The sequence below is a fragment of the Chionomys nivalis genome, chromosome 5 (genome assembly GCF_950005125.1).
Source record: "Chionomys nivalis chromosome 5, mChiNiv1.1, whole genome shotgun sequence".
Classification (NCBI taxonomy): domain Eukaryota; kingdom Metazoa; phylum Chordata; class Mammalia; order Rodentia; family Cricetidae; genus Chionomys; species Chionomys nivalis.
The window spans coordinates 87,134,674-87,162,586 of NC_080090.1; the positions used below are offsets into that span (position 1 = coordinate 87,134,674).

General features: G+C 41.4%; 1 protein-coding gene across 2 annotated transcripts; it reads right to left on the minus strand.

Moving 5' to 3' along the window:
- Nucks1 (nuclear casein kinase and cyclin dependent kinase substrate 1) lies at positions 1 to 27,887 on the minus strand. 2 transcript variants are annotated; one of them, XM_057770030.1, is made up of 7 exons: positions 27,643 to 27,887; positions 14,837 to 14,886; positions 11,736 to 11,841; positions 11,528 to 11,583; positions 7,060 to 7,212; positions 6,340 to 6,486; positions 1 to 5,105 (listed from the first exon to the last, which is right to left on the minus strand). In XM_057770030.1, exons 1-7 carry the CDS (start codon positions 27,657 to 27,659, stop codon positions 4,906 to 4,908), a joined length of 729 nt encoding a protein of 242 aa, XP_057626013.1. In that variant the 5' UTR covers positions 27,660 to 27,887; the 3' UTR covers positions 1 to 4,905. The 2 variants fall into 2 exon arrangements, with proteins under 2 accessions (XP_057626013.1, XP_057626012.1); XM_057770029.1 differs by having other exon boundaries at positions 6,340 to 6,489; positions 27,643 to 27,885.
- Between the last annotated feature and the right edge of the window lie 26 nt (positions 27,888 to 27,913).

Sequence of the window (27,913 nt, forward strand, 5' to 3'; positions counted from 1 at the left end):
TGGGTTACAAAAGCCCTTTTATAAAGCCATTTTAAAACAAAACAAACCAAAAGGTTTATAAAAGAAAAAGATACAGAAAATAACTTGCTTCATATGTCCCCCAAAAGAGAAAAAAATAAAGGGGACAATGCCAACATGCTCAACAATAAGGATTCTTTTCCTTTTTTTTCCTTTCTTTTTTTTTTTTTAATATAAAATACAAGCAAAGGATACACGCACTTAAAACGAAGTTTAGAAGACAGCAGTCCTGGAAATCCTCCAATCAGAGCACAGCAAGAGTTTCTTTTTGTTTATGTAGATACATACAGACCGAGAGATGTGAAAATGAAGAATCACATTAGACCATCACACGATTCTACCAATGCATGTTGCATCTGTAATTCACAAACATGGTCAACAAAAACATGTTCACTTCAACTTTAATTTAAATTAAAGAAAAAACTTTAAATAAAATGGTTACATTCAAACTTTAACTTCCTTAGTACCATGCTGCCTATTCCAGCACTGCTAAGGTATTGCAAGAATGCCCAACCCTCTGATGTCTGATCATGTGTCTAGCCACACTGCAACATGAAAAAAAAAGGATGCCTGGCTCTCAGCCCACAGCCTAAGACAGGCTAGTTCTCTGACCCTTCCTGCTCAGAACATGAAAGATTAAGGACTAATATCAAGGAAGACTGGGAGTTTTTAGAACTGACAAATGAAGTCTAATAGATGAATCAAGGCAAACAATTACTGAGATTGTGGCTGCTGCGTAACCTGGCAAGTCATGCCTTGCAGGAATGAAGCATGTATGCTGCAACATGTTCGTGGTAAACTGACTATGTAGAGCTCTTATTTACAGATTTTGTAACAAATACTTCCAGAGAAAAAAGGAAAAAAATTCACTAACTTCCAGAAGATAAAGGTTTAATTGCCAGACATTTACAAACACACACTCACACATACCCACACCCACACCACACTTCAGGATTTTATACATGTTATTTTTAGGGCATGACTGAGTACTATACTCCCCACCCCACCAAAAAAGGAAGAAAAAAAAATTCCAATTTACCCTCCCCCCAAATCTAGAAAACCCTCCCTCATCCGATATACAAAGTGTCTGCACAACTGTGGTGCTCTACAGCCATATAGAGCATGCTCAAACAGATGTCACTGGTTCAGTTACTCATTGGCATGGCAACAGATAGGCATATGGGACCCCCTCCCCATAGTGGTTATTACAATCAGCACCACCGTTAATTAGGCTTTAAACAAAAGTATAATGCATGGATTTGATATTCAGAATCATGTATTTTGTTCTCTAAGACAAAAGGAAGATGAGAGTGAAATAGGAACATGGCTACTGACAGCTTGACATCCCGATACTCAAAAAACAATAAACTCCCCATTATCAAGTAACAGCAGCTTCCTCCAGAGGGAAAAAATGACAATACTCCACCCTCAAGAGCAACCAGTGGCTTTAACTTTCCCTACCCCCTGGCAGGAAGCCTGTACTGCTTGTTTTGACCTCTATCTACATACCATGAGGAGCCTACCTTGGATTTTTTTCCTACCCATTCATAGGCGGGAACTTTTTTTGTGTAGCTTCTGATGCTACAGGTAAAGAGAACTGTTCTAACAGGCACTCACTCCACAACACCAACAAGGCTTTCTGTTGCTTCTAAACTCTGCCCTAAACCTGAGTTTGTTTACACGATTCTCCTCTCTCAACCTGTAGGCCAAAAGTCCACTTGTCACCTGCATGTTCATAAAAATAAAAACCTATCTTAAAAAAGTGTCACCTGTCATGGTGGCATTATTTCCAGCAGTGTTAAGAGTGGAAGGGGTAGGAGGTCTCCCAGCCAGGCTACATAGTAAAACCATGCTTAAAAGAAAAAGTCAAGTTTAGCTGACTATATCTATTAAAAATCTTACTAGATTATAACCTCAAAATCCATTACTGATTGGTTATCTGGAAGAAAATGATATTTGAAACAGTACCAAATAGAAGATTGAAATAAAACTTGTTCTGAAAAAACAAACAAATAGGAGTTTAAATGAGGCAGCCTGGGGTACACAAAATGCTGTGTTTTGTTTTCTAAAGAAAAGGCATTTGTAGAGGATTCTCTTACCACTCTAGAAGTATCCTACCATTAGTTTTTAAGGTTAATTCTGAGTGGGAGGTATTTAAAATATATCCTTTGGGTCCCCTCTCCAAATCTATTTGAGGTGGAGGGTTAAAAGCAGCAGAAAGTACCACTGGGTGAGACAGAGGCTACCATTTCGGGCTGCGAAAGAGAAAGGCTTTAAAAAGAGCCTCAAGAGAACTAGAATGTAGTGTTAGTCAGCAGAGCTGCTATAATCTGTTGGAGGTAAACCCAGAAGAGGTTAGGTAACAGACAAGCACCTTCAAATGAACATTCCCATTTCCTGAGCACTGCAAAGCAAGACAGTGAATACATTGCCACCTTACTATAGGCACACAGGGGAGAGAGAAAAAAAAAAAAGGACAGACAGTAAGCCACGGAGATGCAAAGAGCCAGTCATTAAGGGCTTAGAGCTGTGACCTATCCAGATGTCTGTATTAGACCTAACTGCTCAGCACCTGTTTCCAGTTGAGTCACATTAAATGTCTTCCTATTTGCATGCATGATTTGAAGGAAGACCAATGTTACAAACTAAAACAGTGAAAGCAAAGGTCATTCAGCGCCTGTGTGCTCACTTGAGAACCAATCAACCTAATCAGCCTGTGATTAGAAAATATACTTTTCAATGTAATTAATTAGCTAAATAAGAAGCCCAACAGACACAAGTAATCTACAAGACAGTATTGTTTCTCAATTATAGGTAGATAATATCAAAGATGTTAGTGCAGATTAATATACTAAAGAGACTCTAAAAATTGAAGCTAAAGTTGAAAGAGACCCTATCGACAAATTTTTATGAAACGTAACCTAAGAAAAGCCCAAATATCACTAGGAATGTAAGACTGAGTTGTAAACCCCTAAAAGGGAGAGATGCCTGGTGGAAACGATGGTGAGTCTCCTCTTTGCTTAAGGATTGGGTACCTGAGCAAGCCCACTAAAGCAAACAGATTATCTGTAATACCTCACTACACAGCTCACAACTATTCCATTACACAATACAATAATGCAACTGTTTATGTTCAAGTCTCTATTTTTGGCCATATTTAACACTCATTTATTAACAGTGCAGGGTTGAAATGACTCTCTGCCACTGGGTGTTTTATTTATTTATTTTATTTATTTTAAAGCAGATCTAAGAATGTTCTTTAAAGTGTCTTAAAAACCCGAGTAAAAATATATCTTAAATAACCCTTTGTCCTAAGAATACCTATAAGAAAATGACATTGTCTGAGACAAACATGTCACTTAAAAAACACAAAAGCAGAATACTGAAGGAGCAAATTTAGTTTAAGTGCAGAAAAATATACAGAAATTAATTCCACTAAATCTTTAATTTAGTAGCATAATAGGACCCCCTAAGTTTTGCTTCTATTGGTGCATGGGATCTGACTGTGGAGATCTATGTCCTGACGCTCTGTTAAAGTGTCTAGACTGTTATCAGTGGCACATTGGCACCCTAAAATACAGTTCATTCATCCTGTTGAGGCTCAGGCTCTTGTGTGAGAAACACGAACAGAAAGGAGGGGTCAGAACAAGTAGTAAAACAATTCCACAGGACGGAAACAGCATTTAACACACACTCCCATGCTGTCAGTAATGAAAACAGTATTCCACGGTTGAACTGCGAGATTCTGAAGTAGCAGGACAAAGTTGTGAGATGTATATCATAGTATGCTACTATGAAGAAAAGATTTAAATATCAAAAGGAAATCAATTCTATCCCCAAACAAAACCAACAAGGTTCATGGGCCCTTGAAAACACATTTATAACATAAAAGAACTTCAATTACCTGTATTTATAAAGGATGAATCTCAATCCTTTGTATCTGAGCTTGACATTAACTCAAAACTTTATTTGCTTAACTCTAACATCATCAGCCTGTGAAGAAATGCTCCGTGAGGTGTACACTCATCTTGTCATCCAAATTCTAGAGAATCTGTTTAATTTTCTGATCATTGGTAAAACTCTATCCATATATATCACGAATCAATGAAAACATGAATGAAATATGAAATTAAAAATGATTTTGGCTTCTGGTGGCCCATTTTTAAAAAGGACTGTTATTGAGACAAAAGAACCACTGGCTCTTGAGTCTCTCTGAGAATAACATAGTACAAAATAAGAAAGCCCACATTTCCAGAAAAGCTCTAGGAAGCGTATTCCCTCCACACCCAGGAGATAATGTGAGCAGTCTGAGTTAACAGCCCAGAATTCATGTTCACCTCCCAACTGCCTCATCAGTTAAGTTTAGAGTCATGATTCTTTGACACGTACAGTTTAGACATGTAAGCTCATGTTAAATGATAACTGGTCTGTCAAAAGTACAGGAAAAGAAAATAATTTTCAACTAAAACCTTTCTAGTTTTTTTTTGATTACTGTTTAAGTTGCTATTCTTTAGCAAAAAGCAAAGTTTCCATAGCGTCCATCTCAAATCTTATTGCTTTACAGCCGTAGGATTCTTAACCTCTATTAAAAATACAAAGATGAAGCAGTCAACCCAGTGATTAATTGACATGGCTTTCATTGGGAGAAGGGGAGGAAGGGATTGGCAAAGAAAAAAGACCATTAGACAAAATGGCAACTTAAACATTTCAACATACAATGGTTTTGAGAGTGAGATAAATATAGAGATAGATAGATATAGAAAGAAACAATATTTTAGACAAATGAAATAGCACTGAAAGCCCATGAGTCAAGCCACAGCCCAAATCGTGTCCTACGTAGGTTTCCTTTTTTGTTTTTTGAATAAAATCTCTCCCCAAACATCACTTTTAATCTTCCCCAGATGGGGCTTCATCTTCAGACCCTTCATCTCCAGACTTCTCAAGTGGGGGGCTTGCAGAAGTCTTCTTTTCTGGAGGGCTTTCTGCTTCCTCATCCTCTTCTTTGGGAGAAGGAGTTTTATCCTTTGATGCCTTTGAAGCTGTGGGGCGACCCACTTTTCCTTTGCCTTTCACTGGACTTGGCGTCACTGAAATACAGAAAGTAACAATTTGGAGACAGAGAAAAAAATGCCTTTGAAAAAAATCAGCTACAGGAGCTACAGAGAGGGGGGAGAGAGAGAGAGAGAGAGAGAGAGAGAGAGAGAGAGAGAGAGAGAGAGAGAGATGGCTCAGCGGTTAGTTCAATTCCCAACATCCTCATGAAGACTTACAACTGCTTGTAACTCCAACAACACAACACCTTCACACACATATGCATGCAGGCAAACACAACAATGCACACAAAATAAAAGTAAGGACAGTATTAAAAACAGCTACAAAAAGTCTGTAAGTATAAAAATAATCCCACCTCACTAAGAAACAAGAGTCCATAGAGAAAAATATATTACTCCTAAAGAGGATAATATAATATTCTGAGCAGAAACTGGAACCAAATAGTTTTTGGACTTCCATCATCCTCTATAGTATGAAAAGTTTAAAACAAGAAATTCACAAGTTATGTCTGCCAGAATAAAGCAAATCTAGACTTCTAATTTAACAAACTAGCTCCAACTAGGAAAGTACCTGGCAGAACCCTTGAAAACTCAGAAGATAAATCCTTATTATCAACAGTGGTTTTGTTTCTGTCAGCATTGTTTTACCCTGCCAGAACAGAGAGCCTTCCCTAACTGCTGGGACCAACCTCAAAGCAGTCAGCACTATGAACACAGTGAGGAACACTATGCCTGACAGCCTAGCTCACAGGCTCTTTTTTTCTTTTGAATATCCATTTTTATGCATACTGGTACTTTGTAGCATGCCAATATGAGGGTTACAGACAGTTGTGAGCTACCATATGAGTGCTGGGAATTGATCCCAAGTCCTCTGGAAGAACAGTCTGTGCTCTTAATCACTGAGCCATTTTGTCAGCCCATTCTTTTTATTTTTTTCAAGATTTATTATTTTTAATTGTGTATGTGTTTGCCTGTGTGTAGGTATGCACATGTGTGCAGGTGCCTAAAGTAGCCAGCAGTGGCAGCTGGGGTCACAGGTAGCTTTAGCCTCACGATGTTGCTGCAGAACTGAACTTGGCTTCTCTGGAAAACCAATCATCATCTTAATCACCAAGTAGTCTTGAAGGGACCAAAGACACATGTAAAAGTCCTTTCGGTTTCTATCAAATACAAGGCTAATGCTGAGGCCTAATGAAGAATCTGTGTTGAGAAAGTTTAGTCCTTAAAAATTTTAAAGGCAGAAATGTGTTTCTACTTTCATGGGTCTCACCTGTAGCCTTTAGTCTAGGTTTGGGCATTTTCTTTTCTTTTCTCTCAGGTTTGGACTTCTTAACCATCTTTTTGTTTTTCTTTTTTGAACTGCCATAATCACTATCATCATCGTCTTCCATTAGGAAATCTTCATCGCTGCCAGAATCTTCTGAGAGGAAAGAAGAATTTCAACGTCCAACTTAAATGTACACATCCTTCCAAGTGAACAAAGGGAAAGAGTGCTGAGAAAGACTGGATTCAACAAGGAGTAATAATACCAACTTGGCTGGAGCTGCCCTTAGCCCACTGTAGAATGGATAGGTACGGTATGGACACAAATATCTTAGAGTAGGAAAAAAATCCTTTTGATTCAGGATTGGATAGATTTACCGGGTTAAAGGTATGTCCCATCACACCCAGCTGCACAGTTCTATCTTTTAACAGGTAGCATCTGCCTGATGCAAGGGACTGGATGCAAACATTTAGTATCTCAGAAAATACCAAAATAATCTACAATTGCAAGTAAGGACCGGAACTGGAGATGAAGCTCAATTGACTGAGTACTTGCCTAGCATGCATAAAGCCGTGGGTTAGAGCCTCACTTCTCCATAAAACTGGGAGAGGTAGTGCAGGCAGATCAGTTAGTTTAAGGTCATCCTCAGCTACACAACTGAGGTCAACATGGGCTACAGGAAAGCCCGCTTAGACAAACGACTAAACAGTGGGTAACTGTACATACTCTCCTGGAAAGGTGTCTCATCGTCATCTTCTGGCTCTTCCTCACTGCCAACATCTTCCAAGAGCATCTCTCGCTGCTTAGAAGCTGCTTTAGATGCTGCTTGTCGTTGCTGGCGTACATTTTTATGATCATCTTTTTCATCTTCACTGTCATCTGCAATATAAAAGTTACTGTGATACAACAATCAAAAAAGTTCACATCTGCGTACAGAGGATATAACAGCAGCTTAACTTCATTCAAAAAGGAATATAACCCATCCTTAAAATTTCCTTAAAGTAGCCAGGTGGTGGCACACGCCTTTAATCCCAACATTTGCCACTGCTTCCACCCAGAGGCAGAGGTCGTTTGGTCCCAAGTTATTACTGAGGGCCATGTTTGGGTCTGTGTAGCTGGGATCTGTGTCCTGTGTCATCTCAGTGGGCCTTAGGAATCACTGGAGATGAAATCAAAAGACCATGAGTCAGCTCAGCCCTTTATTGACCCTACGAGAGCTGGCCCCTGCAGTCAGGAGAGATGGCTGCACCCCTGTAAGGGTGAACTGAAACTGAGGGCATAGATAAAGGGGAGTGGACTTCTGTCCCCTCACCTGAGGCTAGTGGCCCCAGTGACCTGGACTGACCAGCTCAGCTACCACCCAGGCCCACAGCTGGACCCTGGGTTGGCTCACCCTAACATCTACTCCCCACCCCTCGCCCCCGGACCTGCTGAAGGGACTGGTCCTGCAGAATACCCACAGGCTCTCTAAGAGTTGACGCAGGCACAGGAAGTCCAAGAGAAGTTCTGGTGAGGACCCAGTGGTGATGGTCTATTAGAAATCATCTTGAACCAGACAGTGACTCATTGCAATGAACATTGGCTAGTAAAGCTGATAGAACAAATGATGTGGGAGTCCCCCCTGTATGCTGTGAATACCACTTGGGGCTAATAAAGTAACTGCCTTGGCCTGTTGATAGAGCAGAACTTAGGTAGGTAGGGAAAATCTAAACTGAATGCTGGGAGAAAGGAGGTAGAGTCAGAGAGAGAAAGCCATATAGCCCCACCGGAGATAGACACAGAACTTTTCCTGGTAAGCCACAGCCTCGTGGCAATACACAAATTAATGAAAATGGGTTAAATTAATATGTAAGAGCTAGTCATTAAAAAGATAGAGCTAAGGGTCGGGCGGTGGTGGCGCACGCCTTTAATCCCAGCACTTGGGAGGCAGAGGCAGGTGGATCTCTGTGAGTTTGAGACCAGCCTGGTCTACAAGAGCTAGTTCCAGGACAGGCTCCAAAACCACAGAGAAACCCCGTCTCGAAAAACCAAAAAAAAAAAAAAAAAAAAAAAAAAAAAAAAAAAAAGAAAAAAAAAAAAGATAGAGCTAATAGGCCAAGCAGTGTTTTAAGTAACATAGTTTCTGTGTGATTATTTGGGGCTGAGCAGCTGGGAACCAACAAATGGCCTCCTCCCACAACAGACAAAAGGCTATACTATATGCAGATTGAGACCTCCAACGCCACCAGGACAAATGAGGATATGTTGGCAAGGCAAGAAAGAAAGAGAAGCAAAGGGGTTTGCTGCTGTTTTATATTTTCATTGAGGGGCATTGCAGGAATGAGAGGAGGATATAGAGGGACCGGAAGGTGAAAGGAATTGGGATGCATGATATGAAACCTCAAAGAATCAATAAAGGAGCTAAAAAGAAAATCCCGCAAAATATAGAATGCTAATGTTAAAAATAAACTTTAAATGTACTTTTGATATATAAAGCCCTGGGTGGCCTCAAAATTACAGAGACCCCGGGCGGTGGTGGCGCACACCTTTAATCCCAGCACTTGGGAGGCAGAGGCAGGCGGATCTCTGTGAGTTCGAGACCAGCCTGGTCTACAAGAGCTAGTTCCAGGACAGAAACCAAAACCACAGAGAAACCCTGTCTCGAAACAAAACAAAACAAAACAAAACAAAACAAAACAACAACAAAAAAATTTACAGAGACCTGCTGGCTTTTATCATCATGCCTGGTATAGGCATGTAGTTTTTTAAAACTACAAAGCTGAATTAAACTATGAACACTTAAATTTATAATTGTTTAATCCTAAAATTATCAGTTACACGCTAACCTATGTTTACTGATTTTAGAAGCCAAAGTGAGAAAAAAAATATTTTAAAATAGAAGTGGTAAGGAGGCCTTCCAATTATCTCTATCCTAAGATAAAAAACACATAAACAACAATGCTAAATTACTCCTCCTTACAATGGATTGGGTGGCCTTTTCAATTTAGAGACAGGCACGGGAAAATTTTTAGAAGTACATTTAGATGAGCTAGCTAAAGATCCAAGGCCAAGCTTATAAAAATTATTCTCATATACTACAATAAATTAATTGTTTCATCAACAGTTATTTAGTCAGGTAATTAAAGGCCAAGTTGCTAGCCTACCAGCTCTAGACTAAGCTTGATTTTGCTGGTCTCTACTTACAGCTCTTTACTGAACTTTTAGGCTTCCCTAAAGGTTTAGCTGTCATACTTCTAAAACAGTTCCTGAAGCCTTGCATGGCCCATTTTTCTCTTCTGGGGAAAAAAAAAAAAAGAGTCCAGGCAGTGTGGCACCTGACAGCCAAGGCTACACAAAGAAATCTTGTCTAGAAATGCTAAAAACAAAAAACCCCAAAACATAGCACCTTTTATTTATTCTTTGAGAATAAAAATATCCATGCAATGCATTTGGTCCCATCTATTCCCTACTACTCAACTCTACCTCCCCTGGTTCACTCCCAACACATATCCGTCCTAATTTCATGGTGTGCGTGTGTTAATAAACCAGTAAGACCAATAAAGTGCTATTCATACATGAAATATATGAATGGGTGTGAGGCTTTCTAATAGACCATGGACAACCTACCAGTGGCCAATTTCTAGTAACTATTAACTGTCTGTCAGAGTTCCTCAACTATGGTTGGGGCCTTGTAAGGCTCTCCCCTTCGTGGTCAATATTTACTATTTCTAGTGCCAGAGCTCATCTAGAGACAATTAGAGAATAAAGTTGACTATGGCAGAGTCTAAACTAAACCAAGTTGGAAAGAGTTGTGCTTAATACAAGTACAGAGTCATGCATCTTGGAAGTATTAAAAATCTTTTTTTTTTTTGATTTTCAAGAGAGGGTTTCTCCGTAGCTTTTGGTTCCTGTCCTGGAACTAGCTCTTGTAGACCAGGCTGGCCTCGAACTCACAGAGATCCACTTGCCTCTGCCTCCAGAGTGCTGGGATTAAAGGCGTGCGCCACCACCGCCCAGCGAGTATTAAAAAATCTTAATAAAGAAATTTAAATTAGGGCTCACAAAGCAAATGAATGCCAAAGCACATTACATTATTTAATATAGATAGCACAATTTAAGTAGTAGGGAAGGCAAAACATGTCAATAGTTAATTTAGCAGACTGTTGTCTACCTTTTATACTTTTGTTCAACAGCAGTCATGAAAAGGGACATTCAAGAAGACAAAGGAGGCATACTGGTTAAAATTAAAGTAGCCAGAAGCAATAAGGAATATAGAAAGCTGTAAAACACCAGACACAAGTGCTGGGAATGGAACTCAGGTTCTCTGTAAAAGCGGCCAGCACACTATATAACTGCTGAGCCATCTCTCGTCTTTCTATAATTTTTTGACAAGATCTTCTTATGCAACACCTGGCTGACTTTGTACTTCACAGCAATTCTCCTGTCTCAGCATCTGGGATGCTGGTATCAAAGGCATATTCCACCATACTTGGTTCATATTAATTCTTTTAATTAAAAAATTTTACAAAATATTTTTTCTATGGCTATTATTTCAAATAGCATTTACTTAATTTGCTGTAATTTCTTTATTCCTATAAAAGTACACAGCAGCTGGGCACATATCTTTAATCCCAGCATTGAAGAAACAGAGGCAGTTGTATCTCTTAAGAGTTTGAGGCCAGCCTCAAATAATGAGTTCCAGAACAGCCACGTTCATATAGTGAAACCCTGTTTCAAACAACTAAGTAAAATACTTTTAAAGATAGTTTCATTTTATTTTTTTATGTGAATTGATGTTTTGCCTACATGTATGTCTGAATGAGAGTGTCAGGTTTCCTGGAACTGGAGTCATGGACAGATGTAAGGCACCAATGTAGGTGTTGGGAATTGAACCCTGGTCCCCTGGAAGAGCAGCTAGTGCTCTTAACCACTGTGCCATCTCGAAAGCCTCCAAAATAAAAAGGTTTTTAACCTCAATTTTGCATAAAAATAACCTGTAGATACTTAAAAAAAAATCCGTAAAGACGGAGAGTAATGTTTACCTGGGTGAAGATAGAAACAGTCTTATAATTCCAGTACTTGAACTCAGAGATCCGCCTGCTTCTACCTCCCGATTGCTGGGATTAGAGGCGTGCACCACCACTGCCTGGCCCCCAAAACTTCTTAATAAATGAAGAGTATATAAATAATTCCTACAACAGTAAACATAGTTTACCTGCTGAGTGAGAATCATCCTTCTTAGTCTTCACATCTTTTTCTTCTGAGTCTTCACTGTAAGGAAAATACAAAAAGAAAATACTTGTTAAGACTTAGATCAAAGATCAATGGGCAGAGTGGCTTCACCCAGTTAGAGCTCACAGATTGCCTTCATTTTGGAGTTCTGACACTGTAACTAGGAAGATAAAAACAATGATGCCTCCTACCTGTCTTCTTGTGAATTCTTTCCAGATCGCCTTTTATTTTTAGCTTCACGAGGAGATGACCGAATTTTCTTAGCAGGAGGGCCTGAATCTCTTCCATAATCTTCATCTAAACAAGCAATTTTTCAAATTTGGTTAATTAGATTATGATGTTTACGTGCTGACATCACATATTACTCCTCATGCTATTTAAATAAATGGGACCCGAGTTCCCTCATGATTTCTTTAATTAAAGGGAGAAGGGGAGTTAGAGATGGCTCAGTGGTTAAGAGCACATACTAGTTTGACTCCCAGCACCCACATAGGGCCCCACACTCTAGTTCCAGAGGATCTAATGCCCTCTTCTGGCCTCTACAAACACCAGGCATGCATGTGGTACACAGATGTACATGAAAGCAAAACAAACAAAAAGTACTCTTAAAAAAATCTGGGCTTTTGGGCGGTAGTGGTACATGCCTTTAGTTCCAGCACTTGGGAGGCAGAGGCAGGTGGATCTCTTGTGAGTTCAAGACCAGCCTGGTTTACAAGAGCTAGTTCCAGGACAGGTACCAAAGCTACAGAGAAACCTTGACGCAAAAATAAAAAAATAAAAAAATTGGGGCTTGGCTGGAGAGATGGCTCAGAGGTTAAGAGCATTGCCTGCTCTTCCAAAGGTCCTGAGTTCAATTGCCAGCAACCACATGGTGGCTCACAACCATCTCTAAAGGGGTTTGGTGTCCTCTTCTGGCCTGCAGACATATACACACACAGACAGAATATTGTAAACATAATAATAATAAAAAAAATTGGGGCTTTGCCAATAAGGCACCCCCTTTAATCTCAGCACTTGGGAGGCAGAGGCAGGTGGATCTCTGTGACTTTGAGTTCAAGGCCAGCCTGGTCTACAGGCGAGTTCCAGAACAGGCTCCAAAGTTGCAGAGAAACCCTGTCTTGAAAAATCAAAATAAATAAGTAAATCTTAAAAAAAATTGGAGCTAGAAATATTTATTATCTAACATGCAGGAGGCTGAGATCTATTTCTCCAGTACCACAAAAACAAATAATTAAAAGAGAGCCAGCAAGAAGGCTCATAACTTAAAAGCCCTTGGCTGCACAAGCCTGAAACCTGATTTAGATACCTGGAAGCCATGGCAGGAGAGGACTCACTCCCCAAAGTTTTCTCCTGCTCTCCCTTTGTGCCCACACTCATACTTACATATCGCACACACATCCACACAACTGAAAACTATTTTAATCCCATTTCACATATTATCTAGTTCTTATATACATACCTTATACAGTTACACCATAGCTTGTCACTTAATATCATTTCCATTTAGTTTATGATTTCCCCATGTTTCAACATATTCATAATTACTTAAAATTATAGTAATAGTTTTATTATAAACACCTTAAAAAGAACCTAAGATCTACAATCATAACATAATATTGTGATGAAGCAAATTATTCTTAAACTGAAATAACAAATATATAATACACCCTGGATACCTAAAAGTTTAGTCTTCTGGGACTTCAGCAATTCTTAAGTTGCTGGATTCATTATGAATTCCTTAGCAGAATATCCTAACCATTATCAGCAATATTTATTTTAATTATGTGCTTGTGTAGGCAGTATGTGGTTATGTGCACATGAGCTAATGGATGTTGAGAACTGAACTCTGGTCCTCTGCATCAGCAGTATATTTTTAACTAGTGTACCATCTTCTGCTTCTTAAAAATAACAAAACAAAAACAAAATCAAGCATGCCTATGCCTACATGCCTTTAATCGCAGCACTCAGGAAGCAGAGGCAGGCAGATCTCTGTGAGTTTGAGGCGAGCCTGGTCTACAGAGTGAATTCCAGAACAGCCAAGACTACACAGAGAAACTGTCTTGAAAAATCAAAAATGACCCCTCTACCACATTAAAAGAACAAAACAAAAAACCACCAAACATTTATAGTGTGTGTGGGCATGCCTGCCAGGTTGTGTATGTACAAGACAGGACAACTTGCGGGAACTGGTTCTCTCCTTCCACCGTTTGTATTCTGGAGATCAAATTCAAGTTGTCTTTGCCTGCTGAATCATATATTGCTGTTCCTTAACTACATTTTAAAAAGATGAAAATCAAAAAGAAAAAGGTCAAAACAGCTAGCTACATGTCAACTAAGGGACATAAGTATCAACTATGCTTCAGTTTCCTTAGCTGTAAAATGAAACAGGAGATTCCTAACAGTATTGCTCCAAAAAACAACTTATTCAATAAATACAAACATTTAGAACAGTTCCTGGCAAGTAGCACAAGTAATTGATTTTGGTATTACTTCAGGGACAGAATTTTATATATATTATATAGTTTTTAATTCTTCTACATATCTTCCAAGCCTTCCTAAAGGATACATTATTAAAGCCACTGGTTGGTCTTTCAGCACTCATACAGCAGCTAACAATGGCAGTAAGTTCAGTTTCAGGATCTGATCAGGATGGCACACAGTTGGTGCACAGGCGCAAACACAGGCTAACACTCAAAACATAGAATAAAATATTCAAGTAAAATAAGGTAATAAAAAGACCCATCTAACTTCATTATACCAACAGCATAAATTCTTAGGCACAGATTTTACTGTGATAATAATTGCAACAATAGCACAATTTTCTTGTTTTTGAATCAGGGTCTTGCAATATCACAGTTGGTCTAGAATTTCTGGGTTCATGTGCTCTGTCTCAGGTTCCTAAAGAGCTGGACTATCTGCTCATACTACTGGGCTTAGCTAGCAGTGGGTATTTTATATAAATAAACACTGCAAATTACTGGACATTTAACCTTTGGATTCTAAAACCAGATAAGAAAAAAAATCAGGTGTTTATTTCAATGATTTACAGAAAAAGCTAAGCGCCAGGCATAGTGGCACACACCTTCAACCCTACAATTGTGAGGCAAGAGCATTTGAGTTCAAGGACAATCTAGGTAACAGACCTTATCTCAAGGAAAATGGGCAAGTTCACATTGTTTTCTTTGACACAGATCACTGGGTACTTTTAAATAAGAGACCTTTAAAGTATGACAGAAAGCACATAAACTGACAGTTCGGTCAGTACAGCAAGACTGTAGAAATACAAACATACCTGCATCATCTGATTCCTGAAACTGTGAGTAATCAACGACCTTTCTATTTCTGCAGAAAAAGACAAATAGAGGTAATTAAAAAAAAAAGCATGACTTCTAAGACACCAGAATACACATTTTAGTTTTACAAACAGTAGTTCTCAGGCCAGGGATGCATGCCTTTAATTCCAGTTCTTGGGAGAGAAAGGCAGGCAGATCTATATGAATTTGAAGCCAGGCAAACTCTGTGCGACCCTGTCTCAAAACAATAATAACAGAAATCTAAACAAACAGACAAAACCAACTCTCCAACTTCTACCACTTACCTCAGTGACAGCTTAAACACTGTTCTTCCCAAGCTTTATACTTCCTACCTTCCCAAGAACAGAACAGGAAACCAGGACCATTCACCACACGTATTCATTATACAGACATTCCATATACATCTATTATACACTGCTGCGGAAACAATCTTTGTACACTGTAAATATGTATTACTCTCACTGGTTATATCCGTGTAGGAAGAGATTGGGCAGGAGAACCAGACTAGGAGGATGCTGGGTACAAGGGTGGAGTGTGAGGAGTCACCAAATATGCAGAGAAGAAGCATAGAAAGTACATTCATGAGGTAAGCGAGCCTTGGGACAGCACACAGATTAATAGAAATTAGTTAAGTCACAAAAGCTAGTTAAAAACAAATGTTAAGTCTGTGTGCAGTTATTTTGGGGAGTGGTTGGTGTGAGAGAAAAGTTGCCTACAATATATATATATATATTCGTGGGTGAAAAATTTAAGTGTTATTTTAGCCCCCTCTCTGCTTCTGTATTATACAGCCCTGGTTGTTCTGGAACTTGCTTACACAGACAAGGCTGTCCTCTAACTCAAGAGATTCTCTTGCCTCTGCCTCCCCAGCACTAGGGTTAAAGGTATTTGACACCATGCCTGGCTGCTATTTTTAATTCTTGGTTTTTGAGACACAGCTTCGTCGTGTAGTCCTGGTTGTCCTAGAACTCATTCTGTAGACCAGGCTGGCCTATAATTCAGAGATCCACCTGCTCCTGCCTCCTAAATGTCAGGATTAAAGTCATACCCTCTTTTTTGGGGGGAGGTGTGTACATGTGTGTTTTATTTTTACTGTTATATGCATAATATTTATACTTTTTTTTTTTAAAGATTTATTTATTATGTATACAACATTCTGCCTCCATGTATGCACACATGCCAGAAGAGGGCGCCAGATCTCATTACAGATGGTTGTGAGCCACCATGTGGTTGCTGGGAATTGAACTCACGACCTCTGGAAGAGCAGTCAGTGCTCTTAACCACTGAGCCATTTCTCCAGCCCCCATATTTATACTTGATAAAACAAAATTACTGCTAGGAAAAAGTGTTGTTCTCCCCCACCCACCCCCAAGACAGGTTTCTCTGTAGCTTTGGGGCCTGTCCTGGAACTCTCTCTGTAGACCAGGCTGGCCTCAAACTCACAGAGATCCACTCCTCTCTGCCCGAGTGTTGGGACTAAAGGAGAGCGCCACTACTGCCTGGCGCAAAAAATATTTTTTTTAACATTATTTATTATATATACAGTGCTCTGTCCACATGTTTGCCTGAACGCCAGAAGAGGGCACTAGATCCCATTGTAGATGGTTATAAGCCACCATGTGATTGCTGGAAATTGAACTCATGACCCCTTGAAGAGCAGCCAGTGCTCTTAATCTGAGCCATCTCTCCAGTTCCAGTTTTTAAGATATAGTTATGTTATAATGCTCCCAAATTATGATAAGATTAAGCTAGAAGAAATTTTTTTTTTTACTGTCGTCAAAGATGTTTAAAAAAGATGGGGCTGGACAATGGCTCAGAGGTTAGGAACACTGGCTGTTCTTCCAGAGGACCTGAGTTCAATCCCAGCAACCACATGGGAACTCACAACCATCTATAATGAGATCTGGTGCCCTCTTCTGGCATGCAGATGCATATGCAGGCAGAACATTATATACATAATAAATAAATCTTAATTAAAAAGGGATTTATTTTTTAAATGTATGTGTACATTATCTATGTATGTGCATGCATACCGTATGTGTTCTGGTACCCAGAGAGAACAGTTCTCAAATTCCCAGGAAATGGAGTTAGATGGTTGTGAGGATGCCTAACTTGGGTGTTTGTTTTTTGAGACAGGAATCTCACTATGCAACAAAAGCTGACTTCAAACTCAGACTCCTCCTGCTGCCCCTTTTCCAATTACAGATGGGTACCATCATACCTAACCAATGGAATTATGCCTTTTGCTTCATCCTACGAAAAACTATAAAATCTGGAGTTGACTTTGACGTATGTAGGGGAATGTGCACAGGTCATATACAGCATTCTATATAAGAAACTTGAGGGGCCGGAGAGATGGCTCAGTGGTTAAGAAAGAGCATTGCCTGCTCTTCCAAAGGTCCTGAGTTCAATTCCCGGCAACTACATGGTGGCTCACAACCATCTGTAATGAGGTCTGGTGCCCTCTTCTGGCCTGCAGACATACGCATAGACAGAATATTGTATAAATAATAAATAAATAAATATTTTTTTTTTTAAAAAAAAAGAGGGGCTGGAGAGATGGCTCAGAGGTTAAGAGCATTGCCTGTTCTTCCAAAGGTCCTGAGTTCAATTCCCAGCAATCACATGGTGGCTCACAACCATCTGTAATGGGGTCTAGTGCCCTCTTCTGGCCTGCAGACATATACACACAGAATATTGTATAAATAATAAATAAATAAATATTTAAAAAAAAGAAAGAAACTTGAGAAGTGTACTTGGATGCTTGTTGTACTAGTGCTAAAATATATTTTTAATGAACTTGTTCTTGTCAAACAGCAAGCTGAAGCCTAACATTTAAGAGGAGGATTACTAAAACACAAGGTCATGCAATGCTCTATTTATTCCTAGCCAAAACAAAAGTCTTGTCAAAATCCTACTACAGCCAGAAATGGGCGCTACACACCCCTCACCTCAGCCCCTAAGAAGCAAAGGCAGGAAAGGTCAAGAGTCTGACGTGGACTGAGCTGCAGAGAGCCCTAGACTCAAATTATTATTTAAATTCCAAGTGGACAGTAACTACCAGAAACGTAAGCAAATACAACATAATTCAACATAGCTCAGATGACTGAACTAAACTGAATCAGGGCTCTGCCACAAAGTAGTTCTATGTCCTTGAGTAAGGAAGTCCCCCTCACTGACCATGTTTTTCAACTGTAAAATAGGAGGAATACAAACTACTAGATGGAGACATGGCTCAGTGGCTGAAGTGGCTCTTGACCAGTTCCACTCACAGCAAGAGGTTCACGACTCTTGTAACTCAAGCTCTATAGAATCTACTCACTCCTCTGGACTCCACATCCACATACCCACAATTACAAACAAATATTTATAATTGTATATATAAATATATATATATATTTAGTTTTTTGAGACAGCGTCTTAGATGGCTTCAACTCACTGAGACCTATCTGCCTCTGAATTAAAAGCAAAACGAAGTAAGTCTTAAAACAAAGCTACTCAAGATTGTCCTGAGAATGAGTGCTACATAAATAATGGCTATCTAATAAATATCTCCCTACTTTCATGTTAACTTATTTTCAGCTTTTTGGTAGCTTTCCAGTTTCCTTTTAGGTTGGGAAGAATAGGCATTTTCTTTTTCTTTTTTTGGTTTTTCACAGGGTTTCTCTGTAGCTTTGGAGCTTGTCCTGGAACTAGCTCTTGTAAACCAGGCTGGTCTTGGACTCATAGAGATCCACCTGCCTCTGCCTCCCGAGTGCTGGGATTAAAGGTGTGCACCACTGCCAGCGGTGGCATTTTCTTTTTTAATCAGAGTTCAGAAGAGGGCATCAGATTCCCTCAAACTGGAGTTTTTCTGAATGGTTGTGAGCCACCATCATGCTGGGAATTGAACCTTGGTCATCTGAAGAGCATCCAGTGCCCTCAATCACTGAACCACTCTCTAGCCACAAACAGTATTTTGAATTATACCAATTTCTACCATTTAAGTCAACTTGAGTTCTATCCAAACAAGTCTACAACTTTGTACTAGAAAGAAAAATCTCCAACATAAAAAATATGCAAAACAAGAATGCTCGGGGGGAAAAAAAGCAACCCCAGAAATGTTCAAATTTCAACGATATACCTTTACTTACTTTAGCTGATAAAATCTGTGTACTATACTGAAAATGTAACATGAAGCTTGAAATGGTGGCGTAGGCCTGCAATCAAGCCATTGGGTGGTGCAGACAGGACTGCTTTGCTGTGAGCATGAGGTCAGCCTGGGCTATAAAAAGAGATTTTGCCTTAAATAGAAAAGAATGTACCTTTTGGGACAGAGTATAATTCAGTGATAGAATGTCTTATTAGTGGCTTCCTACCCCAGATAAAATGGGACGGGGGATGCTTGTTTATAATGAACTATTTGGTTCTGAACATTGGTAAGTTGAGGTTTAAAGGTAACAGGATTTTAAAAGTGGTGGTGGTACAAATTTGTAATCTCAGCATTTGGGAGCCAAAGGCAGGAGAATCAGGCCATTATTTTCAGCTACACAGGGGAGTTGAAGGCCAGCCTGAGCTACATAAGATGCTGCCTCAACACCCCCACCCAAAACCAATGGGATTTCAATTATAATTCAATTTCCTTCTACTGAACAGTGAAAGCATGTTGAGGGCTGGTAAAATGGGTAAAGGTACTTGTCAATCTCTAGGACCGGCGCGGTGTAAAAGAAGAATGGCTTCCATGGTTGCCCTCTGGCCTCCATAAACACAATAGAACACATGCACACCCACACAAATAAATACTTGTAATAATTAAAGAACAAGAATGCTAGTTTCGCCGGGCGGTGGTGGCGCACGCCTTTAATCCCAGCACTTGGGAGGCAGAGGCAGGCGGATCTCTGTGAGTTCGAGACCAGCCTGGTCTACAAGAGCTAGTTCCAGGACAGGCTCCAAAACCACAGAGAAACCCTGTCTCGAAACCCCCCCCCAAAAAAAAACCAAATATCTTTTGTTTGCTCTAAGAAAAAGTATTTTTCTGTCTGAAGAATGAAGGAGTACATTGTTTCAGAGTTAGAGATTACCAAGCTTTGAAATTATTTCACTTAACCCCCTTAATTTTACATTAAGAAAATGGAGTCGGGCGGTGGTGGCGCACGCCTTTAATCCCAGCATTTGGGAGGCAGAGACTTGGGAGGCAGAGGCAGGAGGATCTCTGAGTTCGAGACCAGCCTGGTCTACAAGAGCTAGTTCCAGGACAGGAACCAAAACCACAGAGAAACCCTGTCTCGAAAAAACAAACAAACAAACAAAAAAATGGAATGAGGCCACTCAGTGGTTAGGAGCACTAGCTGCTCTTTCTAGAGGACACAAGTTCAATTCCCAGCACCCACAGGGCAGTTCACAACTGTTTGTAACTCCAGTTCCAGGGGTCTGACAACCTTACAGACATACACTCAGGCAAAAAACAAACAACTTAGCTCTGTTTTCTGTTGAGATAGGGTCTCACTATGTAGCTCCAAAACTCACTAAGTAGACCAGGCTAGCCTTGAACTCATCATAGAGATCCACTGCCTCTGCCTCCCAAGAGCTGGAATTAAAATTGTATACCACAATGCCAATTAGAATTTAATATTTTGTAACAAGTCTGCATATCTGCCTGAAATCTGTGTAAGGAAAACTTCTATACCATGGACAACACAGCCATTTTTAAAATTAAGTCTAAGAGACTTTTAAATAATCTACAGTTCAACCAATGGTTGATCTCACTGCTACTTCTATCCCAAAGTTTATTATTATAAAACCTGTCTTTTCTGGGGGTTGGAGAGGTGGCTCGGCAATCAACATCACAGCACTGTCTGGGCTCACATCACAGCACTGAGTCAGGTGGCTCACTACCACAAGTAACTTTAGTTCTAGAAGGTCCAACACTCATGCTGGTGTTCAACATCTCATTTATCCGATGAATGAGATGCTGCAGAGCAACACTTTAACTTATAGGCCACAAACCTTTGTTACTGGGCCTTGGACTCATTTATTGGTGCATAAACAGCATTTTAAAAGAAAAACAGCAAACAGAAAATAATAAAGAAAACTGTCCTCTATCTAATACACCTAAGCTCACAATCTATCTCCCAGGCATCCACATTCTTGTACGATGTTGATTATAACATACACACATTTCAGTTGGAATTCTACCAGTTCCAAGAGACACTGGGAGTGTGGGGAGAGCAGACTGCAGAGAGAGAGACACTTCCAGATTTTTACCTTTAGAAGAACAACTCTGTTTATAACCTACGGCCACAAAAGCGGTATTTTTGTGTAAGTAAATGTCACATGTGTGCAGGCACTCAAGGAAGAGACCAGGTCTGGGTGTCTACTCCCCTAGTGCTGGTGTTTTGGATGGTTTAGGCAGCAGGGTCCTCTGGAAGAACAGCAAGTGCTCTTAATCCCTGAGATTGCTTTTCAACTCTTCTATTTTTGGTCTAAAATTGGTGATTGGTGGTTTTTTTTTTTTTTTTTTTTTTTTTTTTTTTTTTGAGGCAGGCCTCAGCTAGCCTGGTCTACATAGCAAGTTCCAAGACAGCCCCGGGCTATAAGAGACCCTGTCCTTAAAATAATAAAAGACATATCAGATTTTGATAGTAGCGATAGGAAGACACAGCAATACTCAGCAGATTCTGTTATACTGAATTCTAAACAATCTTATCCAGCCTTGAATCTTGTCAATAAAATCCCAAAAGAGAACTAGGATCCACTCATGATCTCCATGGTAAAATTCCATTTATTAAATGGTTCTTCACAGGGAGTCCAAATCTGCCTTTACCATCTACTGACTAGGTCACGTAGTTCTATATACTTTAATTACCTTGTCTAACCCTATCCCTTCCTCCTCAGAGTAGCCCTTAACATTTATGTTAACCTCATTTTTTTTTCCTTCAAAGTAAATACTGTTTTGGTTTGGTTGGTCCTAAGACAGTCTCTAAATTGCCCCTCTGTTGCAACTCCCTATGTAGACCAGGCTGAATCCAAACTCAGTTATCTGCCTGCCTCCGTCTCCCCAGTGCTAGGATTAAAAGTGTATGCCTCCATGCCCAGCCCCTAAACACTATGGTTTTAACACTCACTCATCATGTATCTCAAGAACCTTCTTGTCGCTCTAGTTGATTTCCTCCAAATAAAAGATAAAATCTGTCCTGTAATGCCCACAGTAAATATGACAATGTGGTTCATAAAAGATAGAGGGGGGTGGTGGCTGGAGATGGCTCAGAGGGTTAAGAGCACTGGCTGCTCTTCCAGAGGTCCTGAGTTCAATTCCCAGCAACCACATGGTGGCTCACAACCATGTGCAACGAGACTGGTGCCTTCCTTGCCAGAAGTACATTGTATGCTTAATAAACAAATAAATCTTAAAAAAAAAAAAGATAAAAATAAGGGCTACACCTTCCTCTACTAATTCTACTTTATGTTAACACAATCCAACATTTCAGTTGTCTCTGTTCCTTCCTACAGTGAATTTCACACTCTAATTCTAATGACTTTCTTCACACAGTTTCAACATATTCTATTTCTCCCAACTGCCTATCTTCTGCAGATATCTTCCAGGCCAGTCTTCACCTATGTAAAAGAATAAAACAGCCCCTCGCCCCTTGGGGAAAAAAAAAGACAAGAACATGATGACAGGCCAAGACCAGAGAGATTACAACAATTGCCCATCCGTCTGAGACATTCTGTTTGGGTTTGGATTTCTCCATCTTCCAAGATCTTGATGTGAAACTGAAAACCCTTGCTAAAATAAAAACTCAGCATTTTCACAGAATTCTTTTGCTCTAATAAACCTTTTATGTTTCCCTTCTGTGATGCTGGGGTAGAATTTAGAACTTTGTGCATGCTAGCCAAGCACACTACCAGTAAGCTATGTCTGCCTCTTTTAAGAAAACAAAAAAGCAAAGAGTTTACTTAAATCAGTGAACTTTTTAGTGCATAAATTAATTGTTCATCTAAAAGTAAAATCAGGGCTGGGGACAGCTCAGTTGGTAGAGTGCCTGCCCAGCAAGCACAAAGCTGTGTTCAAACCTTAGCACTATATAAATTAGGCCTGGCATCAGGTTTGTAACCCCAAGAAGAAGAAACAGAAACCCAAGGCCATCCTTGACTACATATTAAGTTATAACATGAGACTGTCAGAAAACAGTAAACGCATCATTTTAAGAGCATACATTTGGGTGTAAAAGGTGTAACTGAGCAGTAGAAAACCAGACAGTATAAATTTGTCTTGTAATTCACATTTTAAAAAATTTGTCTCTCAGACTAGAGGGATGGCTTAGCAGTTAAGAACATGTGCCACTCTTAGGCAGGGCATGGTGCCTGCCTTTAATCCTAGCAGAAGCAGGTGGCTCTCTGAGTTCCAGGAGCCTGGTCTACATAGAGTTCCAGGATAACCAGGGCTACATAGGGAGACCATCTTGTGGGGATACGGTGAGGGGGGTATTAAATAAAGTCATTATGCAGGCCAGCCAGGCCTTGGACTTTTCATATTCCCGCTTGTTTCTCAAGTGCTAGAATGACAAGCATAAGTATACCTACACATTTAGCTTATAAGACTTTCCTGATGCCTTAAAAATTTAAGTCTATAGATACAAATTTCTTTAAAGTCACATTTCTTATTCATAGGCACTTATACATCTAGAAGAACAAAAAACACAAGGAAAACAGGTTCATCTATAAGCACATTTAATGGGGCACTAAATTTAAGCACATTCTTGTACTTACTTGCTAAATTCTAAAATTTCTCCAATTTCCAAATTTCCCCTTTAACTAGAGTTTTCTTTAAACTACTTTCTTGCTAAGAAAAAATATTAAATTTTAGAATTCAGATATTATCTCAATTTTTTGAAAAGACATTACTCCTGAAAAACTTAATTTTAATCAAACTACAAATAAAAGTAACATCCTATCAATTTGTAAGAGCCTACATTCTTTTCTTTCTTTCTTCTTTTTTTCTTTTCTGATTTTCCGTGACAGGATTTCTCTGTATAACAGTCCTGGCTGTACCACTTTGTAGACCAGGCTGGCTTCAAACTCACTGAGATCTGCCTGCCTCTGCCTCCCAAGTGCTGGGATTAAAGGTGTGCACTGCCACCACCAATCATCTGAGACTATACTTTTTCATTTAAGTAATGGCAAAGATGTGTGCAGGGGTGGGGTGGGGTGGGGGGTGGTGGTGTAGAGAATACAACAACAAAACTCAAAACCAAATGTGCCAGCATTTGGGAGGTTAAGGGCAAGATTTGTGGTCATCTTCAGCTACACAACAAGTCTGAGGCTGGCCTGGAGCTATTTAAGACTCCAGTTCAAAAAAACAAAACTACAAAACACTCAGTGGTAAGCCTTGGTGGTTAGGAGGGCTTGCTGATACAATCATGAGGTCAGGAATTTGAATGCATCGCTCACATACTAAGCCAGGTGTCCCAGAGCACGCCTGTAGCTCCAGCTCCAGGGAGGCAGAGACTGAAGGGCCCCAGTGCTTACTGTCTAATCAATTTAGAAAACGTGAGCATCTCTGGAAGAGACCCTACCTCAAAGAGTAATGGAAAACACAAGATGTCTTTCTATTTGGGAGGGGGTTCTGAGACAAGGTTTCTCTATAACTTTGGGGCAAGATGTCTGCTTTTGACCTCTTTGCACACGTGTACACACACACACACACACACCATCTCAAGAGGGAAAAATTAAAACAAAAACAGGGCCAATGAGAGAGCTCAGAGGCAAAAGGTACTTGTGCCAAGACTAGGTTCAAACCCAGAATCCACAAGAATGGAAATATTTCCACAAGTTGTCCTCTGACCTCAATCAGACAGGTAGTATGTATATCAACACACATATACTGAAGTAAATACAATTTCTAAAAAAATTTAAAATCGAGTTTTTTAAGAGCAATAAATCAGCTATGTTACAATGGAGGCCTAAGTGTTGATCCGAGTGACTTCAGTTCACAGAAAGTACACTTACTATGCTAGATCAAGAAAACTGGGTAGCCGGGCGGTGGTGGCGCACGCCTTTAATCCCAGCACTTGGGAAGCAGAGGCAGGCGGATCTCTGTGAGTTCAAGACCAGCTACAAGAGCTAGTTCCAGGACAGGCTCCACAATCACAGAGAAACCCTGTCTCGAAAAACCAAAAAAAAAGAAAAGAAAAGAAAACTGGGTGAACCAGTAACTCTGAGCCTTCTCATTTTTTATTTTTTAATAAAGATTTATTTTTTATGTGTTTTGCCTGCATATATGTCTATGTGGGGTGTCAGGTCCCCTGCAACAGTAGTTACAGACAGTAGTGAGCTGCTTGCCATGTGTGGAAGAGGAAGCCAGTGCTCTTAACCCCTGAGCCATCTCTCCAGACCCTTTCTTTTTTTAAAGACAGGATCTCACTGCATAGCCCTGATTAGCCTAGACCCCCGCTACCTGCTTCTACCTCAAGTGCTGGGGTTAAAGGTATGTGTCACCATGCTGGGACAGTTCTCATCTTTTATAAGCAACATTTTTCTTCTTTCTTTTCAAGGTTCCAGAGTCATGAAAGCACTCTGAAAGTTAAAAGATAAAAAAGACATATGCTATGTTCTTTAATTTAATGAACACTGGCAGCATACTATACACCAAACAGAAGATGACGTGGTCACTACGGAGGTGGAAAAATGACCAGGACTGTTACCTATAAAATGGTTCTGTAAGTCACTTTGATAAGATGAAACCTACTACTATCAACTTTACCACCTATTTTTTCCCTTCCCTTGGAGTAAAAGACCAAAACCAACCAACCAAACAAAAAACCTTTTAAAAAACAATACCCCCCCCCCCCCCCGCCTTTTTTCCGAGACAGGGTTTCTCTGTAGCTTTGGAGCCTGACCTGGAACTCACAGAGATTCACCTGCCTCTGCCTCCCAGTGCTGGGATTAAAGGCGTGCGCAGCCACCACCCAGCAATACTGTTGTTTTGTGGAATAAGGGGTCATTTTTGCTGAGCTCCACTGCCCTCAGGAGTTGTTTGCTGTTAAAATACACAGCTCCCGCTCCACTCCATCTGCAGCACAGTGTGAATCGGAAAATGAAGTTTTCATTCCAGGGATCTTTACCTAATCTCACTTTCATTAGCCACCAGACATCTGTCCTAGTAGGACAGGTGGTGTCTCAGATCTGAGTCTGAAACCAGCCTGCTCTACAGAGTTCCATGCTTGCCAAGGCTATACAGTGAGAACCTCCCCCTCCACTCCCGTAAATAAATAAATACACCTGTTTGGCAAAAAGAAAAAATAAAGCAACACAAGTTCTAGCCCCAACTAGACCTCACTTTTATTGAGGTCCCAGTTAAGCTGCCAGTCAGCCCTCACTCCCACAATGAGTTTACCTCACTTTCTTCCTAACCCCTGGACTATGTACAATTTTTCATCAGTTAGTAGTATGTCCCCGAAGTACTCACTATAGTCTGAAAGAGCCATATACTACTTGCCTAAACAGCAGCAAACTCACAGAAGACATGGTAATTTGAAAGTGTGGGTTGAAACAAACTGGAAAAAGCAAGCAGGTGGGTAACTCATTCTCGGCCTTTCCACCCCACACGAGGAGGGAGTATGCAGTCCCAAACGACCAGGTGACAGGACATCACCGCAGCGGGAGACACAATGGTGGGGTACCAAACCGCTGTCAAGTCCAAACCTCTTTGTCACTGAGAGACTCCCGATGTGGAAACTTGGAATGGCGGAGACTGACAGCTGTAAAAGTACTCAAGCACTAAATAAATCTTTGCCTATTTAGGAAACACTCCTTTACGTGTAACAGCTATTGACTTCGGTCTCTCTCCTCTATTCTTCCCTCCCTCTCTCCTTCTCCTCCCCTCTCTCTGTCGACCCCCCCCCAACGGATTGGAGCAAGCCACACCCCTCCACCCAAAGGCACATTCCCGTACAACAGCCCTGGAAGACATTAAAGGAGAGCCCACCGAGAGGAAATTAAAAACTTCTTGAAACCATGGTAATCAAAGTCTGACGGCTAGCGGAAGATAGTCCCTTTACGATTAACGTCACTCGAGAAGAGAGAGGGTTACAGAAATATCCGAGACGTGTACGCGGGTGAGGGGGAACGAGAACCACACGGGATTTGGGTCGCGCGGTTAACGCGCACGTCCCCGGAGGAAGGGCATTTGCAGACGGGAGAAAGAAAACTTGGGGTTAACTTGTCCGGAGCTCATACGTGGAAGGGAGGGGGGGGGAGGCGGCCCTTATTTTTCGGGGCTTAGAGACAAAACTCACTTTCACCCCCGGGGGGGCGGGGGGGGGGGGGAGAAAGCGTGGGTCCGCCCAAGCCGGGCTGGGAGGCGGGGCCTGCCGCGACCCCGAGGACGGAGGCGGGGCCGGGCAGCGGGGCACAGGCAACCCGCTCGCCAAGGCGCTAGGCTGCCCGCGAGCCTCGGGAGGACGGGATCGCGCGTGGCGGGCCCCGGCTCGGCAGCAGGCTCGTGGCGGGCCCAAGGGCTGCGGCCTACCGAGGAGCCGACCGCGCGTCGCGTCAGCTCCAGGGCCAGGGCGGCGGGCCGGGCGGCCTCGAACTAGCCCCGGGCCCGGGAGGGGGGGTGGAGGCGGCGAGCACGGGCGCGCCCCCGCCACCCCGCGCGCCGCCGAGCACCCCACGCGCCGGGGCGCGCGCGAACCCCCAGAGAAAGCCGCGTGTGGTCGTCAGGAGTACGACTGCAGGCCCGCGGCCCGGCTCCTTCGCCGCTCGTCCCGTCCACCCCGCCCCGGGCCTGGGACTCCACACTGACCTGACAGGCCGAGACATGTTCGCTGTCGAGGCGCGACCGAGTCGAGGAGCCGAGGATCGGGACCCCCCTCCCCGCGCACTCGGCGCCCCACCCCCCCGCTCCGGCCGGCCGGCGGGGCCGCTGCTGCCGAGGCCCGAGCTGCTGGCTTCTCCGAGTCCGCGGCTGCTGGTTCCGGGCCCCTGGATCTGACGAGCCCCCCGCTCCCCCGTCTCCTCAAAATGGATGAATCAAACCAGCCGAAAATGCGCCAAAGCCGTGGTGTAACCAAACG

Bases quoted from the DNA above. Each gene is read 5' to 3' on its own strand.
- Nucks1 (XM_057770029.1), bottom strand. The intron at 11,584-11,735 runs GTAGGAGGCATC...TTTTCCTTACAG, and splicing joins AAGAATTCACAAGAAGACAG to TGAAGACTCAGAAGAAAAAG. The intron at 7,213-11,527 runs GTAAACTATGTT...TTTATATTGCAG, and splicing joins GGATGATTCTCACTCAGCAG to ATGACAGTGAAGATGAAAAA.